Raw genomic sequence first — 23957 nt, forward strand, 5'->3', positions numbered from 1 at the left:
AAAGGCATAGCTGCAGGTTTCTTGTGGGGAGGGTTGAGGTGGGAGAAAGGAGATGGTTAACAGTGGCAAGGTAGGGTATGGGACAAAAAAAGCCATTGAAGTATAATAATTAAGACTTAGAAGTGGAGACACTACTTCCTCCTACAGGTATTTTAGATAAACAGATGTTTAATGTTCATATTTACGTATTTGCTAACAAAGTATTTTGAGAAACCATTATTTATATTTGCTGTTACTTATAGTTGAATATAAGGAATATAGTTGGATAGCTTCCTCATATATAGAGAGAAATGTGCACAGTATTTCAGATCTATTAGTGCTCAGAAACAATTGCTAATTCTAGTCCCCTTTTGAATGCTTGTCTAAAACTGTCTGGGAGGAAGTTTCTTGCCTACCAGCTGGCTACCCTTTCTCAGTTAGTAAAGAGTTAGAACTATGCAGGATCCCAGCAGCATGGTGCTATTCTTTCCATAAACAAAGTATTGGAAGAAGCTGCTGCTCCTGAATCAAGTAGTGGAGGACTACTTCACTGGCTGCCCTTCTACCTTTCCATAGTATATCTAAAGAGCTGGCAGTAATGCAAGATAACTGTTACATGCTGCTTCCATCAAGATGAGTATTCCATGCTTTGTCTTGCTGAGTAACATACATAGTTCAGAATTGATTCATCTGTGGACTTCACAAAATAGTTCAAAGCTTTTGTTTTTCTCATTTCTTCTCTAGGAGAGCTACTAGTGTCTTCTTTTTAGGGAAGGCCTGGAAATGTTAGTCTTGCACCAGTTGTATGGAAGAACTGTTCATTCCATAGCAGGGTTGCTTCTCTTGTAAATTATTTGAATACAAAAGCACTTGTGTTTGGCTTAACCAAGATGGTTTGTGATTCTACACAGCCCAGACATTCCAAAGGAAGGAGTGCTAATGTGAGATACTGTTAAGAGGTGCAAGGTGCTGATGTTGTTGATGATCAGTGACTTAATGAAAGAGGCATATAAGATATTGCGGGCTGAGCGTCTAGTTTGTAGAAAGCTTCTGACAGGCACAGGAGGGGCCTGTTGAACTTTACTGTGATTACAGTTGGCTTTTTCTTCGTGGCCCACACATCAAGGGGATCTGGCTACGATGCTGATAGATAGGACCAGAAATTTCTGACTTAGCTCAAGATATGAACACCATTGAAGAAATGCAGCATGTGCAAGTAGTACCAGAATACTTGTTGAGCAATCAAGTAAACAGGCATTTTAAATCATTTTCACTTGTACCAAGATCTTGCATTTAGTTTGATTTATGTAGACAATCAGAGTACTGGATGATTAATTAATCTTTTCTTAGTTCTCTGGAGACTTGGCTGAGGTTTTGTTCTGTTTTTTATTCCCAACACACAGTGGCTTGCTTTCCAGATAATACTGCATTGCTGGGGGAGGGGGTAGGAAAAGCATGGAATTTTAATAAATATCAAAGTATTATGGCCATCCTAGTTCTTTTTTATCTCTCTCCATGCTGTCCTTTATGCATCAGAGAAGACCTCTGTAAAAATCCGGCTGTTAAGCTGTTACTCTAAAATTCTTTCCTGCTGCTGTGATGCCTGGAAGATGCTTACTGAAACTAGAAGATCAATAAACATAGAATGTTAATTCTGGAGTGAGTGTAAGTGCATTTGTTAGAGTCACTTTTATTTGTAGGCTGCTGGGGGATGGACTCTTTATTGCATCTGTACCATCTGGTGCACGGTTGTTGGTATGGTGCCACCACAATGCAAACAGGAGCACTACAGCTCATAGCTTCTGAGTATCTTCAGAAGTATGCACTAGTGATTTCAAACTGAAACAGAAGGTGCTTGGGTTTTAAAGTGAGGTTGTTATAAGGCTGCTTTCTGCCCTGTCAAATCCTTAATAAAAGACATGACTGTTGATTCTCCAGATGCAAAGTATAGCAGAAGTTTGACACCTGTGCTCTGTTACAAAGAAATTGAACCAAGACTAAAGCTCATCAGGCAATGACTGCTTCCTCACAGACGATTAATAGCACCCACAAACAGTGATTTATGGTAGCTGTGTCTGTATTTGTCACTGAGCTGTGAAAAATGAGGTGGGGCACATTTTGTGAATTGTCCAGAAACCCCACCAGGTCTGCGGCTCTCCTGCAGCCAATTCTACTTGTGCTGCTTTGTCCAATGTGGGCAGAAAGCTAAGACAGGAGGCAGAGGGACTTTCAACCATTGCTTAATGAAGTCAGGAGAAAATGATGCAATTGTAAAATGATACTGTGATAAAATATTTACTTGAAAATGGCTCTTCGGAGCAAACCAAAACATTGCTGCTAGGTCAGGCATATGAAAGGTGGTGAATACGCATGGAGCCTGGTGGTGTTTCTGTTCTGTTGGGGCAGGGAAGCTCACGAGCACTGGGAGCAGCTGATGGTGAGCTACCTCACACAGCAGCTTTAAGACAAGGATCTCGCTGCTGCTCTCTGCCCGTCTCGGTCCCAACCCCACTTTACACCCGCCGGGCACAGATCCAGCAGCTGAAGCGAAACTGAAGTGAAAACCGCGTGCGGGAGCTGAAGTAGCGATAATTTAAGGGGCAGCCAAAGGCACCCATCGGCTCCAAACCCAGGGCAGCCCGTCCCTTTTCCCTGACGGCGCCGGGTTAGCGGGCAGCAGCCGCCCGCTGCTCGGGGGGGCGCCGAGCCCTCAGGCACCTCAGCGCCCCGAGGCGGGAGGTGCCCGCGCTGCTCTCGCGAGAACTCCCTTCCGCCCCGCCGGCCGAGCGCGGCGCTCTCGCGAGAGCTGCGGCCGCGGACCCAAGATGGCGGAAGGTGAGGGGGGGAGCCCGGGCGGGGCCGCGGCCGCCGGGCGCAGCGGCAGCGCCGCCGGCTGGGGAGGCTCCGGGGGGGCACCGGGGGCGGCCCCCGTGTGGGGCCGGCTGGGCCCTGCCCGCCGAGGCCGGTCTGGGATCGGCTGAGGCGAGCAGACCCCGAGGTGGACGTGAAATGGCGGGGGGGGGCGCCCCGGCTGCCGGCTCTCCCTCAGGGAGCGCCCCGCGGGCCGGGGGCGGTTCGGGAGGGAGCTCGTGGTGCGGGAGCCCACAGGGACCTGCTGTGGGGCGGGGGGCCGGGAGGGGCGGGGAGGGGGTCCCTGCTGCTGCCAGGCCTCCTGGTGCTGGGCTCGGCTTGGAGCTGTGACCCCTGCAGAACGCCCCAGCTGCTTTGTGCAGCGCACAGGTTGTCAGTGACCCCCTTCTGTGATGAACCGAGGTAATGGGGTTTGGAAAGTGCTGGGATGTCTAAAGTCCTTTTCCTTAACGTGAGGCAGAAGCTTCCTCTTTTCCTTCTTGGAGGAAACTGAATCAGCAAACTGAGCTGAAAGTCCCAACTTACAGGCATGGTAGAAGCTCCCACTTCCAGTCTTAACAGCACTGCCTTCAAGTCCTAAACTCCAGTGATCAGACTGGTAGAACTTCAGAAGTGCTTGTTAAAGGTTAACCACTACACGCTGATCTGGTGTGCATCAGCTGGGAAGATGCTGTGCTCAAGCTTGCTTAATAAATCCTTAGAGCAACATCTTAACTTGTAGTTACCTGACCAGCTTATTGGGCTTGCCTTCAAACCTCAGGGGCCCACCACCTCTGATGGCAAGGACATCAGCAGGTGATAAAAGTTCCTCACCAAGACCCTGAAAGGTGTGGTTTGGGATCCTGCTCTGGCAAAAGACCCTGTGGCTGAGGCAGGCCCTGTTTCCGCCGTACACACTTCTCAAAGATTCCTCCCTAGCAGTTCCCTGAGCTTTCAGCTGAAGAAAGCACACAATCATTTGAGAGAGCCTGTGCAAACAGGAGTAGTAAGCTGGAGTTCTAGCTCTCCTCACTTACTTCATTATGAGACCTGTGTGGAGGGACTCGTCCCTTCAAATAAAGTACTTACCTTCAGCAGTGCTTTTTCATAATTATGAACTGATAATACTGGAGAGTCAAATCAGAAATTAAGGCTTATTAATGAAGGGAGGTTGTCAGATTGTGGTCATCAGCCCAGAAGCAGGCAGAATGCTTTTTCTTGGGGAGGTGTTTTCCCTGTGCACGGAAATCTTTAATTAGATTTATTGCAATTAATAGCTACAAATTATTTAAAGTTCATAAAAGTGAGTGCAGAGCTTGCTTTTGGAGCTTCTGTAAGAGTTGTGTCCCACTAATGTCAGAGGATACTAAGGGCATGCAGGCAGGAGTAAAAACTGTTGGAGTAATGCTTGAGTCTAGAGCAGCAGGAAGCATGCTGCGGTATTTTTGGAATGGTCATCAGGGTAAAGATTGTAAGTGGACAAAACTGAGGGGGAACAAGGAAGCCGTGATTTGGACAGCTGCGGGGAGGAGGTGGGTCAAAGTGGAGCGCTGGCTGATAGACCTGACTTTGGGAAAGAAAATGTGTTTTTCTGTAATATTTCCCAGAGATGCTCACTTCAGAAATAAAGAGCTTATCTGTGCTGCTCTGGAAGGGTGGGATGGACAACACGATGGCTTCCACCAGGCCCTCCCTCTGGTTTTGGGTACATGCTATCTGCTACCCCGCTGCCTATTGCCTCCTTTCTTATCTCTTTGGATTCAGCTGACAAATTGCTCTCGAGACTTCTGTACCTTCTGCTGTAAGAAAACTCCCCGAGCCTCTCTGAAGTCTGTGATAAGGACCTGAAACTTCTGCCAGTTCATGAGATCCTACCGCATCTGCCAGGAATGTGTTAACAAATGCTGCTTTTATTTTCTCGTCTAGCCATCTGTTAACTCTACACCTAGAGTATGAGCTCCGAAAAGGAGTCGTTCTGTGTACGCCTCTCTGCCAAACCCAGCCATCCTGGTCGTGTGAGCACCGGGTTTGTGTTTAGCCAGAGACCTCCCTGCAAGTAAAGCTGTCTTTTCAGGGCCTTGATCCAAGGCTGTTTGTTAATGCGCAGTTACTGCACACATAGGTGCATGCATCTGTGCTTGGGAGACAGCCAGAGAAATGTCCATACTTAACGTGGACTGGCAGTAACGTGCACTGTATCAAAGTGACTGTCAGCTTGGAGATGCAGTGGTCATTTTACAGTGATTTTTAAGTGCTGACCTCCTCTGAGATTTGAGGACTGTAAATAGCAAGCTTGGAGCTGTGGTGCCGTTGCTTTAAGCAGATGATGCTTCTCCCTGAGTGTCAGCGTGCAGCCCTTTCGAAGTGATAATGCAGTGTGAACTCTTCAAATGAACAACATACGGGGAAAACTTGCTGGTTTGCTCTTTTGCACCGAATGCTGGTTAGGTGGATGTTGAGGACTGCCTTTAATGTATGTGCACCTGAAAGGTGCTGTAAGATCCAGTGCTCTGCAGGTGTGCAGCTGTAAGTGATACATAGCTGTTACGCATGCTCCTGTGTATAGAAGAAGAAACTCTGTGTTTATGGCTCCTGCAGCCCTTGCAGCAAGTGAATGTTGATTGATCTGTCTCACTGTGGTTACAGGAAGTATGTACAGGAGTCCCCATCCCTGGGGGTGTTCAAGGAAAGGTTGGATGTGGTGCTTGGGGACATGGTTCAGTAGGTGGTAGGGGGATGGTTGGACCAGAGGATCTTGGAGGGCTTTTCCAACCCTAATGATACTATATGCCATCGATCTGGAAACAAGACTTCTAAAAGCTTCAGGTCTTTCAGGTGTTTTCACTGCCAGTAGCGGTTGTCTAGGGTTGCCCTGGAAGTAGCAGTGAAATGAGCTTGATTTTCTGTGTAAAACTGAAGCAGCTGCTGCTGCTTTAAGCTGCAAGGTAGTTCTGCATCACGTCCCAGTGACTTTAAAGGAACTTGGAGCCAGTGAGGTGGCTTTGGTAAAATGAGAGAGCCTTCTGATTCTTTATTCCCCCATTCACACTTCCCTTGCTTGGCTTGAAGAGGCAGTGCTTATTTAAGGTTATATGTGCTGGGAGGTTCAGCAGGCAACTTCTTGTTCCTAGCACTTGAGATGGCTCCTCGGAATCTCAGTGTATGAACAGCAGTGTTGGTGCACTCATTTTTGCAGCACTTCTCTGGAAGTGTCTCTCAGGATCACTCTTGGCTCTTACCAGGCATCGCTCTCCTTCCTGTAGCAGCAGGGTTTGCTTTGTGCCACCCTTGGCACCTTCCTTATGAATCACTCAGGAAGGAGCGGTTGCTTCAGAGACGTGTCCCCCTAGTTCTGGGAACACGGGCGCTGCAGCATCTTCAGATGGAAGGAACAGAGCAGAGCTTCAGCTCCCTTTGAGGGCTGCTCTGGTAGCACAGTTTTGGAATCACAGCGTTACCTCGGCAGAGTAAGTATCCCAGAGGAGGAGATATCTATTAACTGGTAAAGGATGGAGCTGAATAAGTGGCTGTTGAAGCAAGTACACTGCCAACCTTGCTTAAGCAGTATTAACAGAAGAGTCAAACAGGGTAAATTACCTCCTCTTTATCCATTACAGTTGTTAAGTTTAAAGACTTACGAGGGAGTGTTTGCCACAGCAGTCACAGAGGAGAGGCTAAATGAGGCATTCAGCCCACAACTGAGCGAGGGGAGGATGCTCTGCCCTGGGGACCTGCTGGAGCCAGGCCAAGGCCAGCTCGGCTGTTGAACTTCTCTCTAGGAGCAGAAAGAAAACACTGGTCGCAGAGCTCGGCTTCTTGTTTGTAATACTGTTTTACATTTAGTAAATATTTGAGGAAAACTTGTTGAACAGTGAATTCCTGGCTAGCAGGGAGGAATCTTGTGAAGACTTTCCCATTGGTTACCTTCCAAATTTCTCCTCCCTGCTCCATTCTCATGTTAGGTCTGGCTTTGGATATGTGTCTTGTTTGGAAGCTTGCCTTATTGATTTGGATTGTTATGGGTGGGTAATAATCAGCTAACCACAGTGATAGCTACATGTAGCCTGTGCACCTCATCCATGAATGCTCCTCAGTTAGTCTGGTTTTAAGCACTTGTAAAGCCTTTTACATCCAGCAGTGAAGTAGAGGGTTTTCATATGAGTGTCCCAGATCAAGTTCTACACAGCTGTTCAGCAGAGTGCCTCACCACAGCCCTTCGGTGTGGTATAGGAGCAGGCTCTGCAGTGGGATGGGAACACTTATGGCCAGGTGCTGCTGCTGTGCCTGTGAATTGCAGCAGCCACCACAGGCCCAACTCTGCACCACGATGCCTCGTCAGTGCAGAGCATCCACTGGGGGAGTGTGTTGATGCAGAGTAACTGGCTTTATATGTTTTTTGACTGGCCTTTAGAAACGCAAGTTTTGGGGAAACTTTGCTTTTCACTCTGGCTATTTCTTAAGGAGCTTCTTAGCTGACAGTGCAGAGTTCTAGACAGGTAAGTTAAGTGCTCTGGGTTAGATGTTGCACTGCCAGCAGCTGTTCTGATGCTTGCTTGTGCTCGATGACTGCTGTCAAGGCAGGCAGCATCATAACTGAATTGATTGGTAACTGCTGCTGAGTGAGTCTGTGCTCTACCACTCTACCCCACCACAATTCCGTGGCTTTAGAAAGCTTGTGGTGCACCTGACTGGGTAGCATTCAGGAACTCTATTTAGGAGTAGTTTTTATCAGTGTGTTCTGTTTTTCTGTGTTTTTTTTTTTTTTTTTTTTTCAATGTACTTATGGCTAGCAGAGATATAAAATAAAAGGTTTAATACTGGGGATGAATTACTCAAGTTGTGTGGAAGAAGTGTTTACTGGAATGCCCCATGACTGAAGTAAATGTGTAATGCACCTGTAGAGTGAAGTTACTCTCAGATGCAGTGCACAGATGTGCATTGTTTCAGCCTTGTAGTAACACTGTGTGCCCCTGCAGAGGAGGTGGCCAAGCTGGAGAAGCACCTGATGCTTCTCCGCCAGGAGTATGTGAAGTTGCAGAAGAAACTTGCTGATACAGAAAGGAGATGCAACCTTTTGGCTGCCCAGGCTAACCAAGACAACGCCAGTGACACTTTCATCAGTCGACTTCTTGCCATTGTATCTGAACTCTATCAGCAGGAGCAGTACAGGTAAGAAATGTTCCTGTGGGGAAGGGGGGATTACAGGAAGCTTTGGCTTTATTGACTTCATAATATGTGCTAATCTTGGACAAGAAAAATGCTTTCACCTCTGCCTGGTGTGAGCAGGGTCCCCAGGTAGATGTTGCAAAAGCACTCTTAAGATCAGGCAGTGTCTTGAATCCAGTCCTCGGATCAAGAGCTCTAAGCTCAAGTTTATATCTTTGAGGCTGGCATTTAAGAAAAGCTTAAAGAAAGTTGATTGCTTTCACGGTCAATGGCTGAGCTTCCTTTGAGCAGAAGTTATTTTACACTGTCCTACAGCTAGTTGACACATTAATTATGCCGTGTATCTTACAATTGGAAAGCCCTGCTTTTTTGAAGGACTATCTCCTGCATGTTCTCTGCTCTTTTTTTATGTGTAAAGAAGCCTGATTTAATTGACTTGTCTGTTTGTATGGCATAACAAGCCTTGGGCAGTTATGACTTGCCAGTGTAAATGATACTATATTTCTGAGTTTTAATGTAAAATTAGGTTTCATCGTTTATCTTCCATATGAACATTAAGGATCAATGTTAATACTCTAGATGCCCCAATGGATTTAGTGCCAAGACCACACCTGACACAAATTTCTTTGCTATTACTGAAACCAACTCTAGTATTGCATAGGAGGCTAGGACTGTAAGGGAAAATAACGTAGTTTTGTTTAAAATGTGTTCCCACCGTGTCTCATGTTTCTCTGAGAAATCTGTATATCCGATGAGAAACTTAAAATAGCATGCTGGGTAAAAGATGAGATTTTTTAGATGGTTTATGTCAGCAGTGTTGGATTATTTCTTCTTTATTTCTCTTCAGATTTTAGATTTAAAGTCGTAGAATAGTGGCCGAACAAGAAAAGGAGAAAGGAAGCAAGTCCCAGTGAAAGCTTAAAGTAACGTTTGTGTATTTTGTGCTTCAGTTCATAGTGGTGTTTTGATTTAGAAAATTGTCTGGAAAATACACCTACATAGGAATAACACTTGCAAGATGTGGAACTTTAAAATAAACAGGGCAAGTGCTTTTTAAGTACAAAGGATAACCTGGTGTTAAAAGGTTTAGTATGAAATTAAAGTGTTCTTGACAGCTGGTCTCCAAGGAACTGGGCATTCTTGGAGTCTGCATTGTCCTCAAGACTACTGTCAAACATCGTTTGTTCTGTTGCTGCTCTTGCACGAAACCTTTGGTGCTTAGCTGGCAGTGTTAGAATGGACTCTGCAACCTAAATATTGAACCTCGAAATTGCTGGATTTTCCTGTCTTCTGCAGTAGTTCCCTAGCAGTTTACTGTGAAACTGTTAAACATTTAAATACTAGAGACTCATTTCATTCGTATAAAAATAATAATTGCATCATTTGGTGAAGTATTCCACTTAAGCAAATGTGTTTTGATATCTCAAACAATCTGAATCTAAATGTGGATGCAAGGACAGCTACTAGGAGATGCTGAATCCTTGCATATCTAAGCACGGGGAAAGCCTGTATTATAAATGGCTATGCTTTTTTCTCCTCTTATCAGTGATCTGAAGATAAAGGTCAAAGACAAGCACATCAGGGCTCACAAGTTTGTCTTAGCGGCACGCAGTGATGCTTGGAGTCTAGCCAACCTTGCCTCGACAGAGGAGCTGGATCTGTCAGGTCAGTCATTGCTTAGTAATACGTGATGCTTCACTTGTCTTCAGGATGACTGGTGAAAGGGCCTGTTGAGAAAAGGTCACTCTTGCACCTTTTGGACTACTGCTGTCCGCAAAAAGTGGTGTTTAATCAGTTGATAATGAAGCTTTCTCTGAAACATGGTGGTAGACTTGTGAACGTGATGCTAGTGCTAGTTAAATCAATAACCTACCTTCTTTCTCTTTAATGAACAGGGATTGAGAATGGTGGCCTGTTTGTCTTTTCTAGAGTCAACTAAACATAATGACAGTCAAATCTATATGGAGGAGCTTGACTTCTTCCTTTCTAAGGACAGGGCTTTTTGAGGTAGCGTGCATAGTTTTTCTGAAGTGTGTAATGGAAGTACCTTGCTTCTTGTTAACAATTTGTGTGGAAGAAATAAATACAAATATTGATCTTACAAAAGTGATTTGCTTTGGCATTTTGATACTATTGGTAAATAGGTTAAGGAAAAAGAAATTTTTGAAAGGCTGTCTTCTATAAGATGGTGTTTTGTTCCAGTGTAGCTGTTTCTTGCATATGCTTACACTGGGCAGCATTCCTGCAAATTGAGACTTTCTTCTGTACTTAACAGTATAGGAAAGTCTTGCACAATTAATTTGTGAGCAATAAAAATGGGTATGAAGTTAAGCAGGTTTGCAGGCTTGCGTGTTGAATACCAAGCACTGACCTCACTTTCTGTGCTGTATCTTATCATGATTCCTAAATGCAGACAAACTGGAAGGAAGCAAGTCACAGCAAGCCAGTTCTGTGTGAGAGCATAGCAACTTTCCTGCAGAAGGATTTAAGGATCTTTCTGCAGCTGCAAGAGAACATATGCCAAGGAGTTTTTTTTGAATTGAGTGCTATGCTAGCATAAGATTTATTACCAAAAAGCCCTTATGCTAATTGTGGCTTTGTTGCAAGTCTTTAAGTGGTAGTCCATAGCACTTGTAGCTTTCCATTCATGCTAATCTGAGAATCTCAAATGTAGTTGTGGTCTTGCATGTTTAGCAATGTAAACGCTTCCTCTTATTGAATGATGCTTAAAACAAGTTGTGTAAAGAATACCACCTACTGTTACAGAACTAAGTTTTTAAAAAAAAAAAAAAACAACACAAAAACATCAGAACAACACTTTGATACATAGCAGAAAGATTAGTTTTATGAAGTAGTTCTAGCAAGCAACAAGCTGTTCCCCCAAAAACTATGTCAGGGTTTTCTTTAAAATAATAATAATAAAAAAAAAGTCCTTTCTAGAACTTGCAAGTTAAGATTGCCTAAATCCTAATTTCAAAATACAGGCAGCATTTGAATCTGAGTATTTTCAGAGTTCATGTATTCTGCGGAATGAACATAAAGATAAGCACAGGTTCTCGTGTTGGGAGGGAGGACATGTACTCTTTTCTCTGCCAAGGCAGAGCTGATATTACAGTTCAAGTAGGCTTTTCTGATAACTTCGAGTTAGGCCAAAGATACTTGCCTTATTAAAGCCTCCTGTTTCTTAGGAGACAGTCTGTGTGCTATGTCAAGTACTGTCTGGTATTCTGCAAATAATCTGAGACAACTCTGAGTAAAGATGTTTTAGGATGGATTTTTCAGTCTTGAACATCTATCTTTTATCTTTAAAAACAAAATAGCTTAAGAGACTAATGTTACTTTGAAAAAAAACAACCACCAACCACAATTAGTTTAGAAATTGGTCTGATCTGATGTTATGTAGTAATTCTCATCTATATCCTTGTAGGCAGCACTGTCAGTACAGTGCTTCTGCATGGGTGCCAAGGCCCTGGCTGTTGGGCCTGCATCGCTTGTGTCCTGTGGATAGGTTTCTGTAGTTTTTGCTATGTTAACAACATGCAGGCTTGGTTGGGATCAGTATTACAAACACCTGAAGTCTATCCAGCTTCTTAAACTGACTTTCATCTTTCTTAGAAATGGTTCCTAGCAGTTCTAAGTACTTTGTAGTTGCTCCTAAGATGTAAGCAAGCTTATTGACATGCCACAGTTTATAACACACATGACTGCAATATGCCAAAAGGGGTTCTTAAAGTGAAAAGGGGATTTGGGCGTGTCACATATAGATGTGGATTTAGCTATATGTGAGTGAGCAAAGACTTCAAAGGAGCATCGCTGGCCCTTAAAAGTGATGTTCATTTAGCGACTGGGAGACGGTACAGGGCTCCCTGTATTCTGCACAGTGTTCCAATGGAAGAAAGGTTTTCCTGATTGGTGCCAGCACTGCTGCTAGCTTTGACTTCTGCCTAGTTTTGTCTCTTTATTTTGCCATTTTGATTAAGCTAAAGCAGTGTGGTTTCAATGAGATGATATTTTTCCTGGTAGCTGTGACTTTAACATTCAGAGGAATAACAACTACTTGAATAGGTGATTGTTCTTTGGGTATTTTATTAATCCCTGTTGCTCCCTGTACCAGATGCTGACCCAGAGGTAACCATGGCAATGCTGCGCTGGATCTACACAGATGAACTTGAGCTACGAGAAGATGATATCTTTTTGACAGAGCTCATGAAACTAGCTAATAAATTTCAGCTCCAGCTGCTTAGGGAAAGGTGAGTCTTGGTAAATACAGTGGTTATTCTTGAACTCTTTAACCTTGTTTGAATAGAAATAAGTTGACAGCTGCTAGCAGTTGGCTGCAGCTTTGCTTTTCTCAAAGACTTGAGGTTTTTGGTAATGCAGCAGAACATTCAGCTGATCACAGGAAATGAAGCTTTGCGCTATAGTTACGCTGTAGCAGTTTTTCCTTACACCTCTTATGTTTACTTCCCAGTTCTTCCAGTCAAACTAATAACCCTAATTTGCCAGTGAGATGAAGCAGAGAGCAATATATTAATAACAAGCTCTGAAGAATTGCAGGAAAGGAAGAGTCAGTGACAGTATCTTGTGATATTAAAAGGCCACAGGTGAAAACTAACTTAAATAGCTGTGTGTCTTGATAGCAACTTTTCACAAAGAAGGGTAATGTTACACTAAATGCTTCCCCGTTATGGAGAGGATGATCACACCATTCTAATAGGAGATAGCTTGTTATCTTAAATGTCTAATGTTCTTAACCACTTAGTGACAAGTCTGAATGTACAAAATGAAACCTCTTCAAGTTTTGTTCAACTCTGAAGCTTTGAATTTTAGCAAAGGTGCAGTATCATTTGATAATCTCTTGCCTAAGGGGTGTCTGGTTCTGTAGTAGTACTTAAGGTCCTTACTCAATCTAATATTTGTGACACAATGTGAAGCAAGCTAAATCGTTAATAGTAATTTAGAACAAGTATTTGACATCTATAGGGCCAGTACTGAAACTGCCTTCAGACTTTGTACTACCAAAATATTCCTCAGCATGGTAGTCTGGTGGCAAGGAAAAAGCCCAAGTACAGCATGCTGCTGGTGATTAGCAGATGCCTTCAGGTGCAGACACCCAAAGAAAAGCGTTTCCTTTTTGTATTGAAAACTACCCGGAGTTCACTGCAATGCTTAACTTCAAGCTGAGTTTGCAGTTTTCTTCTAACAAACTCAACTAATAGTTTCACACCTCTAAAGATGATGTAGTGGATCTACTGTTACACCCTGTCCCTTCTCTTCATGAAACAAACATTTATTTGGCATGCTTGTGATACTGTAGTACTTAGAAGTAGGGAAGATGTCTAAGAGCTGCAGCTTGTTCCCCTGGGAGAACTGGCATGCCTCTGTTTACTCACAGGCTCCTACAGTGAGTAGTGCTATTATGGGACCTCAGCTTAGACAAACTGCCTTAATAGGAGTCTGCTTTTGCGGGGACTGTCTTATAGGGCTTCTGATTAAAGTATATTTATGCTCCATGGCATTGCAGTAAAGTAAGTCCAGGACTACTTCAGTTGGCATCCAGGAGAAGAGTATATAGAAACCTGTAACAGCATGGGAGGGTGATTACTGTAAAGCTGTTTACTGAATCCTTTTTTTTCCCCTATTTTGACAGATGTGAAAAAGGAGTTATGTCACTAGTTAATGTCAGGAACTGCATTCGTTTCTATCAGACTGCTGAGGAGCTGAATGCTAGCACTCTTCTCAATTATTGTGCAGAGATAATTGCTAGTCACTGGGTAAGTACTGCTAGAAGGAAGCAAAAGGAAAAATGTTTACAGAGAATAGAAACTTAAGCACTAGAACTTCACTTACTGTGCTGTCTAACCTCAGAAATTTGTCTTTGTATGCTACCATTCAAGCATTCCAGCTGGGATAGGGATTACATGGATTCCTGATGCCTTTTCAGTGACTAAGGCAACCTGTTGCCCTGACCCTTAGGTTTTTCAAGGGGTCAGAATATTAAGTGTGAGTGAAGGGGCTTTTCTTGAGACAGGAATCACTTTCCCTTCCCCTCTTTCTTACTTATCTTCATAATATGCTGCTTTTGGCAGTGCATTATTTAGTATTTTATACAGTGTTAAATCATAATTATTTTTGAAACAATGTACATTAAATGGCTATTCCCCTAAGTTTTTTTCATTGTTGTCTCTGGAGGTTATGTCCCTTGTCCATCTTTGTATAAATGTCTTGATGGGCAGGGGGAAGTAGCTTGTAGCCTGAAGAGTTGTTTTGTTCACTGTCAAAAGCCTCTTTCATAAACATGAGACAAACCAAAGCCATTGCGATAGGCAAGAGGGTTGTATTAACAAATCTGGACTCTAAATTGTTCAGAGGTTCACCCATAGTTTGGTCCCTGTCTATATAAGATTACAAATCCCAGGCCTGCATTTACTTCTAAAAATAATCCTTGTAAGTAAGAGCCAAGCCAGGAGAGAGTTTATCTTCTCTAGCAGGGGGAGTGGCAAGCAATCTTGCAACTGACTTGGAAGTTCCATTTGCTCTGATGTTTTAAGGAAACCTTGATTAATTGTGTAATGGATTAGTCTCTAAAATAAGTCTGTTTGCCAACAGCAGACTGGTGTATGAGGATTTAGGTTATTCTATATCTTAAGACAGCATAAGACATCCAGAGGTCAGATGTAGATACTGCTTTGTGCTCAGAGATCAAGTTTCAAACTTACATGGAGTTGTCATTCCTCAATAGCTCCTTTGACAATAAGGCTTAATACTAATCTGTGACTAGAGTCCAGATAGAGAATTACTTTAGGAACTAGATGTTTATCTACTGTAATGGATGGTAAAATGCTTGTTTTCTGTGCCTGTCACAACAGGGAGGAAAAATACCTCACTGTACCAGATCTCAAAACTAAAATGTAAGACTTCCTCTCAGTGTTTCCTCCTAGTCTTAACAGGATATCTTGGATTGTTCCTGCTTTTTGTAATGTTGAGCATGTTATCAAAATGGAGCTTTTAACTGAGCTTGTTTTGTGAATTTCGTAATAGCATTGTGCAATGCCTTGTTTATAAACAAAACAAAAATACTGCTTACCCTTTGTTTTTTTATTGGTTCTAGGATGACTTGCGTAAAGAAGACTTCAGTAGTATGAGTGCTCAGTTATTGTATAAAATGTTCAAATCGAAGACAGAATATCCTTTGCATAAGGCTATTAAAGTTGAGAGAGAAGATGTAGTCTTCTTATATCTTATTGAGATGGATTCACAGGTATAGTAAGACTAACTTTTACTGTCTTCTGTAACTCCGTGTTTTAAATAACTAGTTTCTGACTGGTAGTGTAAGCTATTTCTGTCACCAATTCTTACTTGTATGTTTATTATTGTAGCTACTTTTATGGCTGTAATAGAGGCTGAATGATAAAGGCTCTATAAAGACATAATTAAGAAGTGAGTCAACACTTCTGATGTAATCCATTGCATGCAAGATGTTTTAAATAAAATCAATACATGATATTTATACCACGCGACTTCAGACGTGCATGGCTTAGTAAACTTTGCTACTTCGTGGTAGTTCAGTAAGCATTATTTCTTTGAACAGGCATCTGTTGTGTTCAGATGAATATTCTAAACTAGCAAATAAGCTGTCCAGCACATTTTAGGATTTGAGACATCTTAAAAAGGAATACTTGAAGAATTCTTCCTATTACCATGTTGACTGTGCCTAGATAGGCAGAATCTTTACAACTGCCAGTCTTGCTTCCTGCGAGTTAAACAAGACTTGTAGGTAGAGCTCCTGTTTTCTCATTGAACAGTCTTCTGCTTAGACTTGCATTTGGTGACTCTGCTAGCTGTCTGATTATTTCCTGTATAAAGTGTGCTTACCTAAATGCAGCACTGGCATTTAGAATTAGAGTTGAAGGTCTACTCTTACGGTAGTTGAAATGGGCTGTTAACAATGTTATGTTGGGCTGTTGAGCATACCTGTTTAACTAGTGTCATCTGGTTAAATTTGTGTTGTAGCTTCCTGGAAAGCTTAATGAACTGGATCAAAATGGAGATCTTGCTTTGGATTTAGCCCTCTCCCAAAGACTGGAGAGTATTGCAACTACACTGGTCAACTACAAGGCTGATGTAGATAGGGCAGACAAGAAAGGCTGGAGTCTATTGCACAAAGCCATCCAAAGAGGTAAGTAAACAGGATATGACGCTCTTTAACTTGCAGTTCCAGTGTGGAATATATATTCCGTAGTCTATTTTTCTCTCTCTGTAGCTGACACTTTAGTTAGAAACCTGTAGTCACAGATAAATATCGTCCTATTTCTTTTTGCTAAACTTATAAAAAAAGGTGTGTTTCTTAGTCTTTTTGTTTTTAGGATCTAAAAGCTAGCCTGCTGGCTGTTGCATTAAACTTGTACTACATGACATCAAGAAGCAATCCTAGTAGAGTATTTTATTCTGAAGGAAAAAATACAGGGAGATGCAGATAGTATTTTAATGCAGCAACTCACTTAATGTCCCTGACAAATGGTTGAATCAAGCATGGTCAACCTAGCTATAAATGAAGATGAAGCCTTCTAAACATGAAGCAGATGCTGCATCTGCTTCTAACTGATCACTGTTAACAGCAAGGGACTTCTCCCTACTGAACAGCAGTTAGAGGGGAGGAAAAACCCTCTGGAAAAAGATGAGGAGCAGAGGGACGTGCTAGGCAAATCTAAATATCTACAAATTTAAATTTTGTTAGCTCAGTGCAGCTTGCAACTTCTTCCTTTAATCTCCTGCATATCTAAACAGGGTAGTGCTGGAGTCTGGTCCGGTGAATGAAGCTTCAGCAGCAGGAGTAGGAGGTCTTCTAGGCATAGGTCAGTGTTGTGGTGGCTGCAGCACTGAAAAGTTTGCAGCAGGCTTCTCTTAATACCAGCATTTGTGTTCCACTTCTAATGTCTGCTTTCAGTCTAAGCTAGAGCTCTGAGAATGCTTGCTTTTCAGTAACAAAAGCTTCAGTGAGTCGATCACTGTTAACAGTCGTGTTCTGGAAATGGAGCTTAAGCAAATTGTCTGAACTTGCCACGTGATTCTTATTTCTGATCACTAAAGAGTGAGGGAATATCGGATAAGGAATTTGGGGGGGAATTGGATTTTACTTCTTGATGCCAAAGATGACAGCAATCTGTGCTGCTTTTTCAGGCAGTTTTCTTTGTTGTCTGTTCTTGCTGTCAGGACAAAAACTTATGAATGCATGTACTCAAACTAGTATTTGGAATAAGGGAAACTAGTAATATGCTGAAGGCATTCTGGATGTCTTGTTTCAAGTTCAAGGTCTTGTGCACCTTGAAGCAGGCCTAAGTTCTGACTTCTGAAAAGATCTAAGGAAAGATTTCTTAGGAATGCCTTTCACGATAGGTCCTGGCTGTTGAAGCTGTTACTTCATGGGGGCCTACGTTTTCAAGATCAATGACTGCATTACCGTTTGTTTATATAGCATCACTGAACAGATTGCAACTAACTTCTGCATTCTTCTGACTGCCCTGGAATAGGAATAGTACCTTTCATTCAGAACTGTGGGTAGTCTCACAACTTGCCTGGTTGTGCATTAAAGCTGCAGTGACACAGAAACTAACAAACTTAGTATCACCATACCAAGTGAACTAGTGCGTGAACTTGAGTTGCATGTAACCTCAGGGCAAAACACAAAAGGGAGAGAGAGTTATGAAATATCTTAATCCTGGCTTTGCAGTGGAGTGTTCCTGAAATTATCTATTACTAAGGTGTTCTAAAAGCAGACTGTTCTATTGGAATGATTGTATCATATAGAAGGAAGTCACGTATCCATTTTCTAGGCTTATTTAGAACGTAGAGGGTTCACAGTGTATCCATAAATAACTTTATCCTTTTTCACAAAAGGAGATAAATTTGCTGCAAACTTTCTCATTAAAAATGGTGCCCGTGTGAATGCTGCTACGCTGGGAGACCAGGAGACCCCTCTGCACCTTGTGGCATCGTACAGCCCCAAGAAGCATTTGCCAGATGTCATGGCAGAGATGGCACAGATAGCAGAATCCCTCCTACAGGCAGGAGCCAATCCAAATATGCAAGACAGCAAAGGAAGGTAAATACTGGACGGGGTAAAGTCTGCTACCGGTTTAACAGATAACACTGCAGCTGTTAGGTACAGCCCACTGGGAACCTTCTCAGGTCTCAGGTGATGGTGGAAGCAGGGAAGGTGAAGTCATTTACTTCAGTTTGAGACCTGCAGGTAGCACCCAGAGCAGAAGCTGTTGCAGGCTGAACGGTACACTGTCATGACCAATTTTCCCTATAGAAAGCTGGGGGGTGAGTTGACTGCTGGAACAGATGGCAAGCAGTTTTTTGCCTTTATTGGATCACTGAACAGTAAAGTAAGCTAACCACGATGACAAATGACATTCCTAAAAATCTGCCTCCTCAAAGCTGTCAATACTATCTGAAATAGCCAATATGTGCAGTGTGTTTATCAGAAGTGTAGGGTCTTTAAACTGCTTTAGAGGTTACATTGGACTGGTAAACAAGTACATAAAATGGTGTAGAAACCTCAGAGTATATTAGCTACTCAATTTGGGTAAGTCAGGCTTCTGTGCTCTTTCCTTGAAGATTATCTCTTCTATTAGGGTAAAGGGTTGCTAACTACTAAATCCACTGGAACCATACCCACTGTAATGGAAGCTTGCTTTTCTGTCAGGATGTACTAGGGCTCTTCACCTGAAAGCAGAGGTGAAGGTTAGCACCATAAATGATAGGGGCATGTTGGCAAGCACAGACAAATCTTAAATGCCTCATTTATTGATGTAACTGTACTTTGCTCCAATTGCAGGACCCCATTACATGTGTCGGTTGTGGTCAGGAATGAACCTGTATTCAGTCAGCTTCTCCAGTGCAAACAGTAAGTTCTGCTTACATGTAAAATACACTGAGCACCTATTTCAGTGAAGGTATGAAAACTGTTTAACAGCTCTTTAGACCTTTTTGTTGTATCATGAGGCTAGCAGTAGCCTAGAGATGCAAAACTGTGAAGGCTCTGCGTAACTTGAGATGGCAGAAGCCAAGCAAGTTTAACCTCCTGTAAAGAGGAAGCAAACTGCATCTCAGTGTTTTTCTAAGAGAGCTAGATGAAATGTGGCAATATCTTCATTTGTAGTGGAGCCAAAAAGAGTAATAAGAATATAATCAGACATTTTAAGTCTTGAGTTCAACTTGGATTATGCTTAAAGCTATCACGTGTGACGTTATAGGGACAGGAAGCAAAATACTTCATTTAATTCAGTTTTTCCATCGTTGACTTTACAGTTCTTGTATGTTACTTAAAAGAGGACTTGCCTGTTTGAGACAGTTTGTTACAAGCCAAATCTAGCAAGACCACACTTCTCTTAAGAGTCATGGGCTTAAATTTTGTAGTCAATAAAAGGCATCTTGCTTGTTTCAGAGTATTCACAAATCCTACTGTAGCTCCAGTTACTTTGGAAGTTTTTAAGTAAGCAGAAGTTGTCAGTGAGGTATTGAATAAACTAGTACAGCTTTTCAGACACTTGAAACTTAAGCAGCATCTGGGACCACTTTCTAAGGCATAAGTTGAGGAATATTAACTCTTACTTTTAGACTAGACCTGGAGCTGAAGGATCATGAGGGAAGCACAGCTCTGTGGCTTGCGGTTCAGTATATCACTGTATCGTCTGATCAATCTGTAAACCCTTTTGAGGATGCCCCTGTTGTAAATGGAACTTCGTTCGATGAGAACAGTTTTGCAGCAAGGCTGATCCAACGAGGCAGCAATACAGATGCTCCAGACACAGTAACAGGTAAAACAGAGGTTTGTATTCCCGTGTAGGTGGAAGGCTTGTGAGTTAACTGCCTAGTGTTGGCTGCACTCTGTGGTCCAAATTACTCCAGCCTGTCCAAATAGCGTGGAACTAGGCAAAAATGTTTGTGGAGCTGAATGAAGTTTTGACGGTTATTGCTGCGTAATGAATGGCATGGGTAGGTGGTAATATCTTTACCCAGAGCAGGAACACTGACTGACAGGTTGTGAGCAGAACTTGACCTGCAGGAAGTGACAGAAAATCTGGACTCCTTGCTAGGTCCTAACGTCCTCTTTACAGTTTCAAAATGTGTAACTACTAAATAGTGTATGTGACAGTCCAGCATTTCAAAGGCATTACTAACAGGTAGGATTTTCTTTTTTGGCTTCAAGCTTCAATGTTTTAAGGTAGTGGGGAATGTGCTAACTAACACTTTTAGTGTCAAGGTATGGTTGCAATAGTACTCTAATAGTATTTGTGTTTTTCTTTAGGGAACTGCTTGCTTCAGAGGGCAGCTGGTGCAGGAAATGAGGCAGCTTCTCTCTTCCTAGCAACTCATGGAGCGAAAGTCAACCACCAAAACAAATGGGTAAAAACAGAAACTTCTAGACTGTCTGAAAATTCCCTTATTTCCTTTCACAAATAAGATGGCAGAGATCTTTGTTGCTAACCCTAGCTTAAAGCAAGTTTAAACATCTGCTGAGCCTTCTGCAGGTTTTCAGGTATTTACTAGTGATCAGACAACTGTAGTATAACAGTTCTAGCACTGTTCTAGCAGCATTGCAAGTTTAACTTTCTTCAATGCTTGTTGTAATAAAGTCCTTAGTATACGTTAACTCATGTAGCTGAAGGTCTGAAAAAGCTTCAACTACTAGCGCTTAAGTTTTTTCACACCCATTTGTGGGCATAGTAGTTGAAAAGCTATCTTTCTGGTTTCTCCAGCTGTTAACCTAGTCCCCCGTTTGTTTAAGGGAGAAACACCACTGCATACTGCCTGTAGGCATGGCCTAGCAAACCTGACAGCAGAACTTCTGCAACAAGGAGCCAATCCAAACATCCAGACTGCTGAAGCAGCGCATGGTCAGAAGGATGCGTCTTCTCCAACAGCAGAGAATGTTTATCTGCAAACTCCCCTTCACATGGCTATTGCTCACAATCACCCAGATGTGGTATCAGTCATCCTGGAACAAAAAGGTAAAGTTTTACTAGTTCAAACTATATTGATGCTTTAGCATATTGGTATGTCAAGATGCCATCTAAACTGTGTTTCGACAAGCTACTAATCAAACATGCTTTCCTGTAAACCTTGTTTAAGTAGAACAATTAACAAGACTGGTTAAACAGTTGTCTTAAAACTCAAATCGCCTGCTTGTTGAGACTAGAAAATTAACTTGCTCTTAATAGTCTCTATTACTGATTTCTCCAAACTTTCCACTGTACATAATGGACTTGAATTTTAGCCCCAGGTTGTATTCTGACTGTACAACTGAGATTCCCTTTCTCTCCTTGTCCAAGTATATGGTTCAGGTAAATGCAGGAATTGAATACAGATAAAGGCATCTTTCTGTGGTGAGACTTCTGCCTCCTTCAATTCTCAGTAAGATGGTTTTGTACAGAGTAGTACTAGAACTGAGACAGAGTTGAGTTGCAAATACTGAAAAACTGGTAGATGACAGTTCTACACTTAAGGGACCTGGGGTATTTGTTAGATGCTACTAGTTCAGCTTTTCCTGTACAGCACCAGGAAGTGAAATAGACCTTGCTTCAGCTATTAATTTTATCTCCTACCAGAGATGGCATTTGGAGAGAATAGGTGAATTGGGGAGAATATCCTCCATCCCAGGGAGCTGAGAAGGAAAGATGCTGCCACCATATTGCAGTATAGCTTACAGTGAGGTCTTCGTTCTCAGAGCTTTGGGTAAGTGTCTGTTTAGAAACAGATAGCAAGGGAAGCAGGTTAAGCATCTTAGTCAGAATGTTGGATGGTTTTTAGTATAAGTGTTAAGATTAGGTAGTATTGGTCTTCACAAGCAACATTAACACCTAGGAAATTGAAAGTAACTTGCTCAGGAAGAGATCTTTCAAGATGACTGACTAAAGGAACATTCTGCTTTTAGGGAAATGGTTTAGCAGTGGACTTCTAGTGTTAGGTGGTTGGTTAGACTTGATGACCTTAAAGGTCTTTTCCAACCTAAATGATTCTATGGCACTTCAAAATTTGACACTGCTACTCCTGCAACCTTCAGTCTGCAACTGCAGGTCAAATACAAGAATGCTCTAATGGAATGATTTTTTTTTTTTTCCTAGCTAATGCTCTTCATGCTACCAATAACTTGCAAATCATTCCTGACTTTAGTCTAAAGGACTCGAGGGACCAGACTGTGCTGGGATTGGCTCTTTGGACAGGTATGTGCCTATCGAACAAGATAGATAAACTTTACTATGATGAAGGAGCTATGATGTGAGTGAGATTTTTGGGACAAGCCAGTGGTTGTTGTGTATTCATGGCCTGGCTTGTGCTGCTAATGAAAAGCTGTCAAGGAGAGCTTTAGATGATTGTTTAGCTTCTAAAATGATGTTCACATCTGGCTTGCCAATAGATTTCCAGCCATACAGCTTCACTTGTTCAGCAGGGGATAGCCTGAAGCCTCTTGCCTACAACTGTACTTGAAGTTGTGTAGAATTGTACCACTGCGAACTTCCGGTGGTTTTCATTTGTATCCATTTATATTGTCTCTTCACGGTTAACTCTGTAAAGGTCAACATTAATGTATTATCCAGCTTCTAGTACTAAGGGAAGGTGAGCTACGTTAAGTAGCTGTGAAGTGGAATGGAACTTGGAATACAACTTCAGAAGATTTTCTTCTCTGAAATGTGAAGGGGAATGTTTTGTGGAAAAACAGATGTTTGCAGACAAGTGGTGCTTCTACCATACTAGGTTATGCCCATATGAGAGTGGTTGTGTGGTCACCACTGGATCAGTGTGGTCCTACTGAGCTGGAGACAGTAGCTGTGTGGGGAATGCCTGCTCATATCTTGGGCTTAAGAGATGAGGCAGAAAGCTTAATGAAGTGCTTTGCACAAAAGTACTAGATGTCATCCATGTGTAACAAACATCTTTACTCTCAAGGCTCTTGTTTTTTCTTCCATTTCCAATGAAAGGAAACAAACATACCTTTATCCTTAACATTGTCCTGATCCACCTGTGAGGTAAGGAAGGACTAAGCTAAATACCTAAATACAATAATATTCATGTGAATGGCTTATGAACGTAATACTAAAAGCTAATATGATTGCTGGACAAAAGTCTGAGGTGGTATGAAGTATTATTATGCTAGGTGTGGTCGTGGAGGACCATATTAAGTTTAGGTTGGCAAAACTAACGGGGAATCTGTGTATCATACCATAACTTTTTTCTTAAAGCAAGGCCAAAAGGAATCAGTAACCAGTATTTGACAGGTCTGTAAATGCATTTTTAAGCTGGGTAGAGTCATGAGTTGGCTTAGCTCATGTGTGTGTATTTTAGTAGGTTCTACGCTGATTCAATACATCACTTTTTTGTAATTATTGAAACTGAAAGCTCGAAGTTTTATTTTTTATGCTTCAGAGGGTGTCTATTTTATAGAACTGAAGGCAAAATACTAATGAGCTGTAACTCTTCAGGCATGCACACAATAGCAGCTCAGCTGCTTGGATCTGGGGCATCCATCAATGACACGATGTCAGACGGACAGACTCTACTACATATGGCAATACAGAGACAGGATAGTAAGAGTGCACTCTTCCTGCTGGAACATCAGGCAGATATAAATGTCAGGTAAGATCTTAACTGATACAACACTGAACAGGGTATATATTTAGCAGCAGGTGTGATGACTGCCTTGCTCACAAGAAGGAGCAAAAGGGGAGATGCTGCTCTCTTCTCCATGCTGACTTGTGATAGGACCCAAGAGAACAGCATGAAGCTGTGTCAAGGGAGGTTCAGACTGGACACTAGGAAAAGGTCCTTCACCAGTGGGTGGTTGGGCACTGGAACAGGCTGCCCCGGGAAGTGGTCGGGACACCAAGCCTGCTGGAGTTGAAAAAGTGTTTGGACAGTGTTCTCAGACATGCGGTTTGGTCTTTGGGTGGTCCTGT

At 42.4% G+C, this 23957-nt stretch overlaps 1 protein-coding gene across 1 annotated transcript in view; it reads left to right on the forward strand.

The window, feature by feature from the left end:
• Positions 1 to 2765: 2765 nt before the first annotated feature.
• ANKFY1 (ankyrin repeat and FYVE domain containing 1) overlaps positions 2766 to 23957 on the forward strand; it is a 34517-nt gene continuing 13325 nt past the window's right edge. Inside the window, exons 1-14 of the mRNA XM_032200672.1 lie at positions 2766 to 2814; positions 7806 to 7998; positions 9542 to 9660; positions 12110 to 12245; positions 13646 to 13769; positions 15107 to 15256; positions 16009 to 16174; positions 17893 to 18097; positions 18839 to 18907; positions 19621 to 19820; positions 20312 to 20409; positions 20792 to 21014; positions 22128 to 22226; positions 23484 to 23637. Coding sequence (XP_032056563.1) covers positions 2805 to 2814; positions 7806 to 7998; positions 9542 to 9660; positions 12110 to 12245; positions 13646 to 13769; positions 15107 to 15256; positions 16009 to 16174; positions 17893 to 18097; positions 18839 to 18907; positions 19621 to 19820; positions 20312 to 20409; positions 20792 to 21014; positions 22128 to 22226; positions 23484 to 23637 — 1946 coding nt within the window. The 5' untranslated portion in view covers positions 2766 to 2804. The remainder of the gene's footprint in view (positions 2815 to 7805; positions 7999 to 9541; positions 9661 to 12109; positions 12246 to 13645; positions 13770 to 15106; positions 15257 to 16008; positions 16175 to 17892; positions 18098 to 18838; positions 18908 to 19620; positions 19821 to 20311; positions 20410 to 20791; positions 21015 to 22127; positions 22227 to 23483; positions 23638 to 23957) is intronic.

Source organism: Aythya fuligula, chromosome 20, assembly GCF_009819795.1.
Source record: "Aythya fuligula isolate bAytFul2 chromosome 20, bAytFul2.pri, whole genome shotgun sequence".
Lineage (NCBI taxonomy): Eukaryota > Metazoa > Chordata > Aves > Anseriformes > Anatidae > Aythya > Aythya fuligula.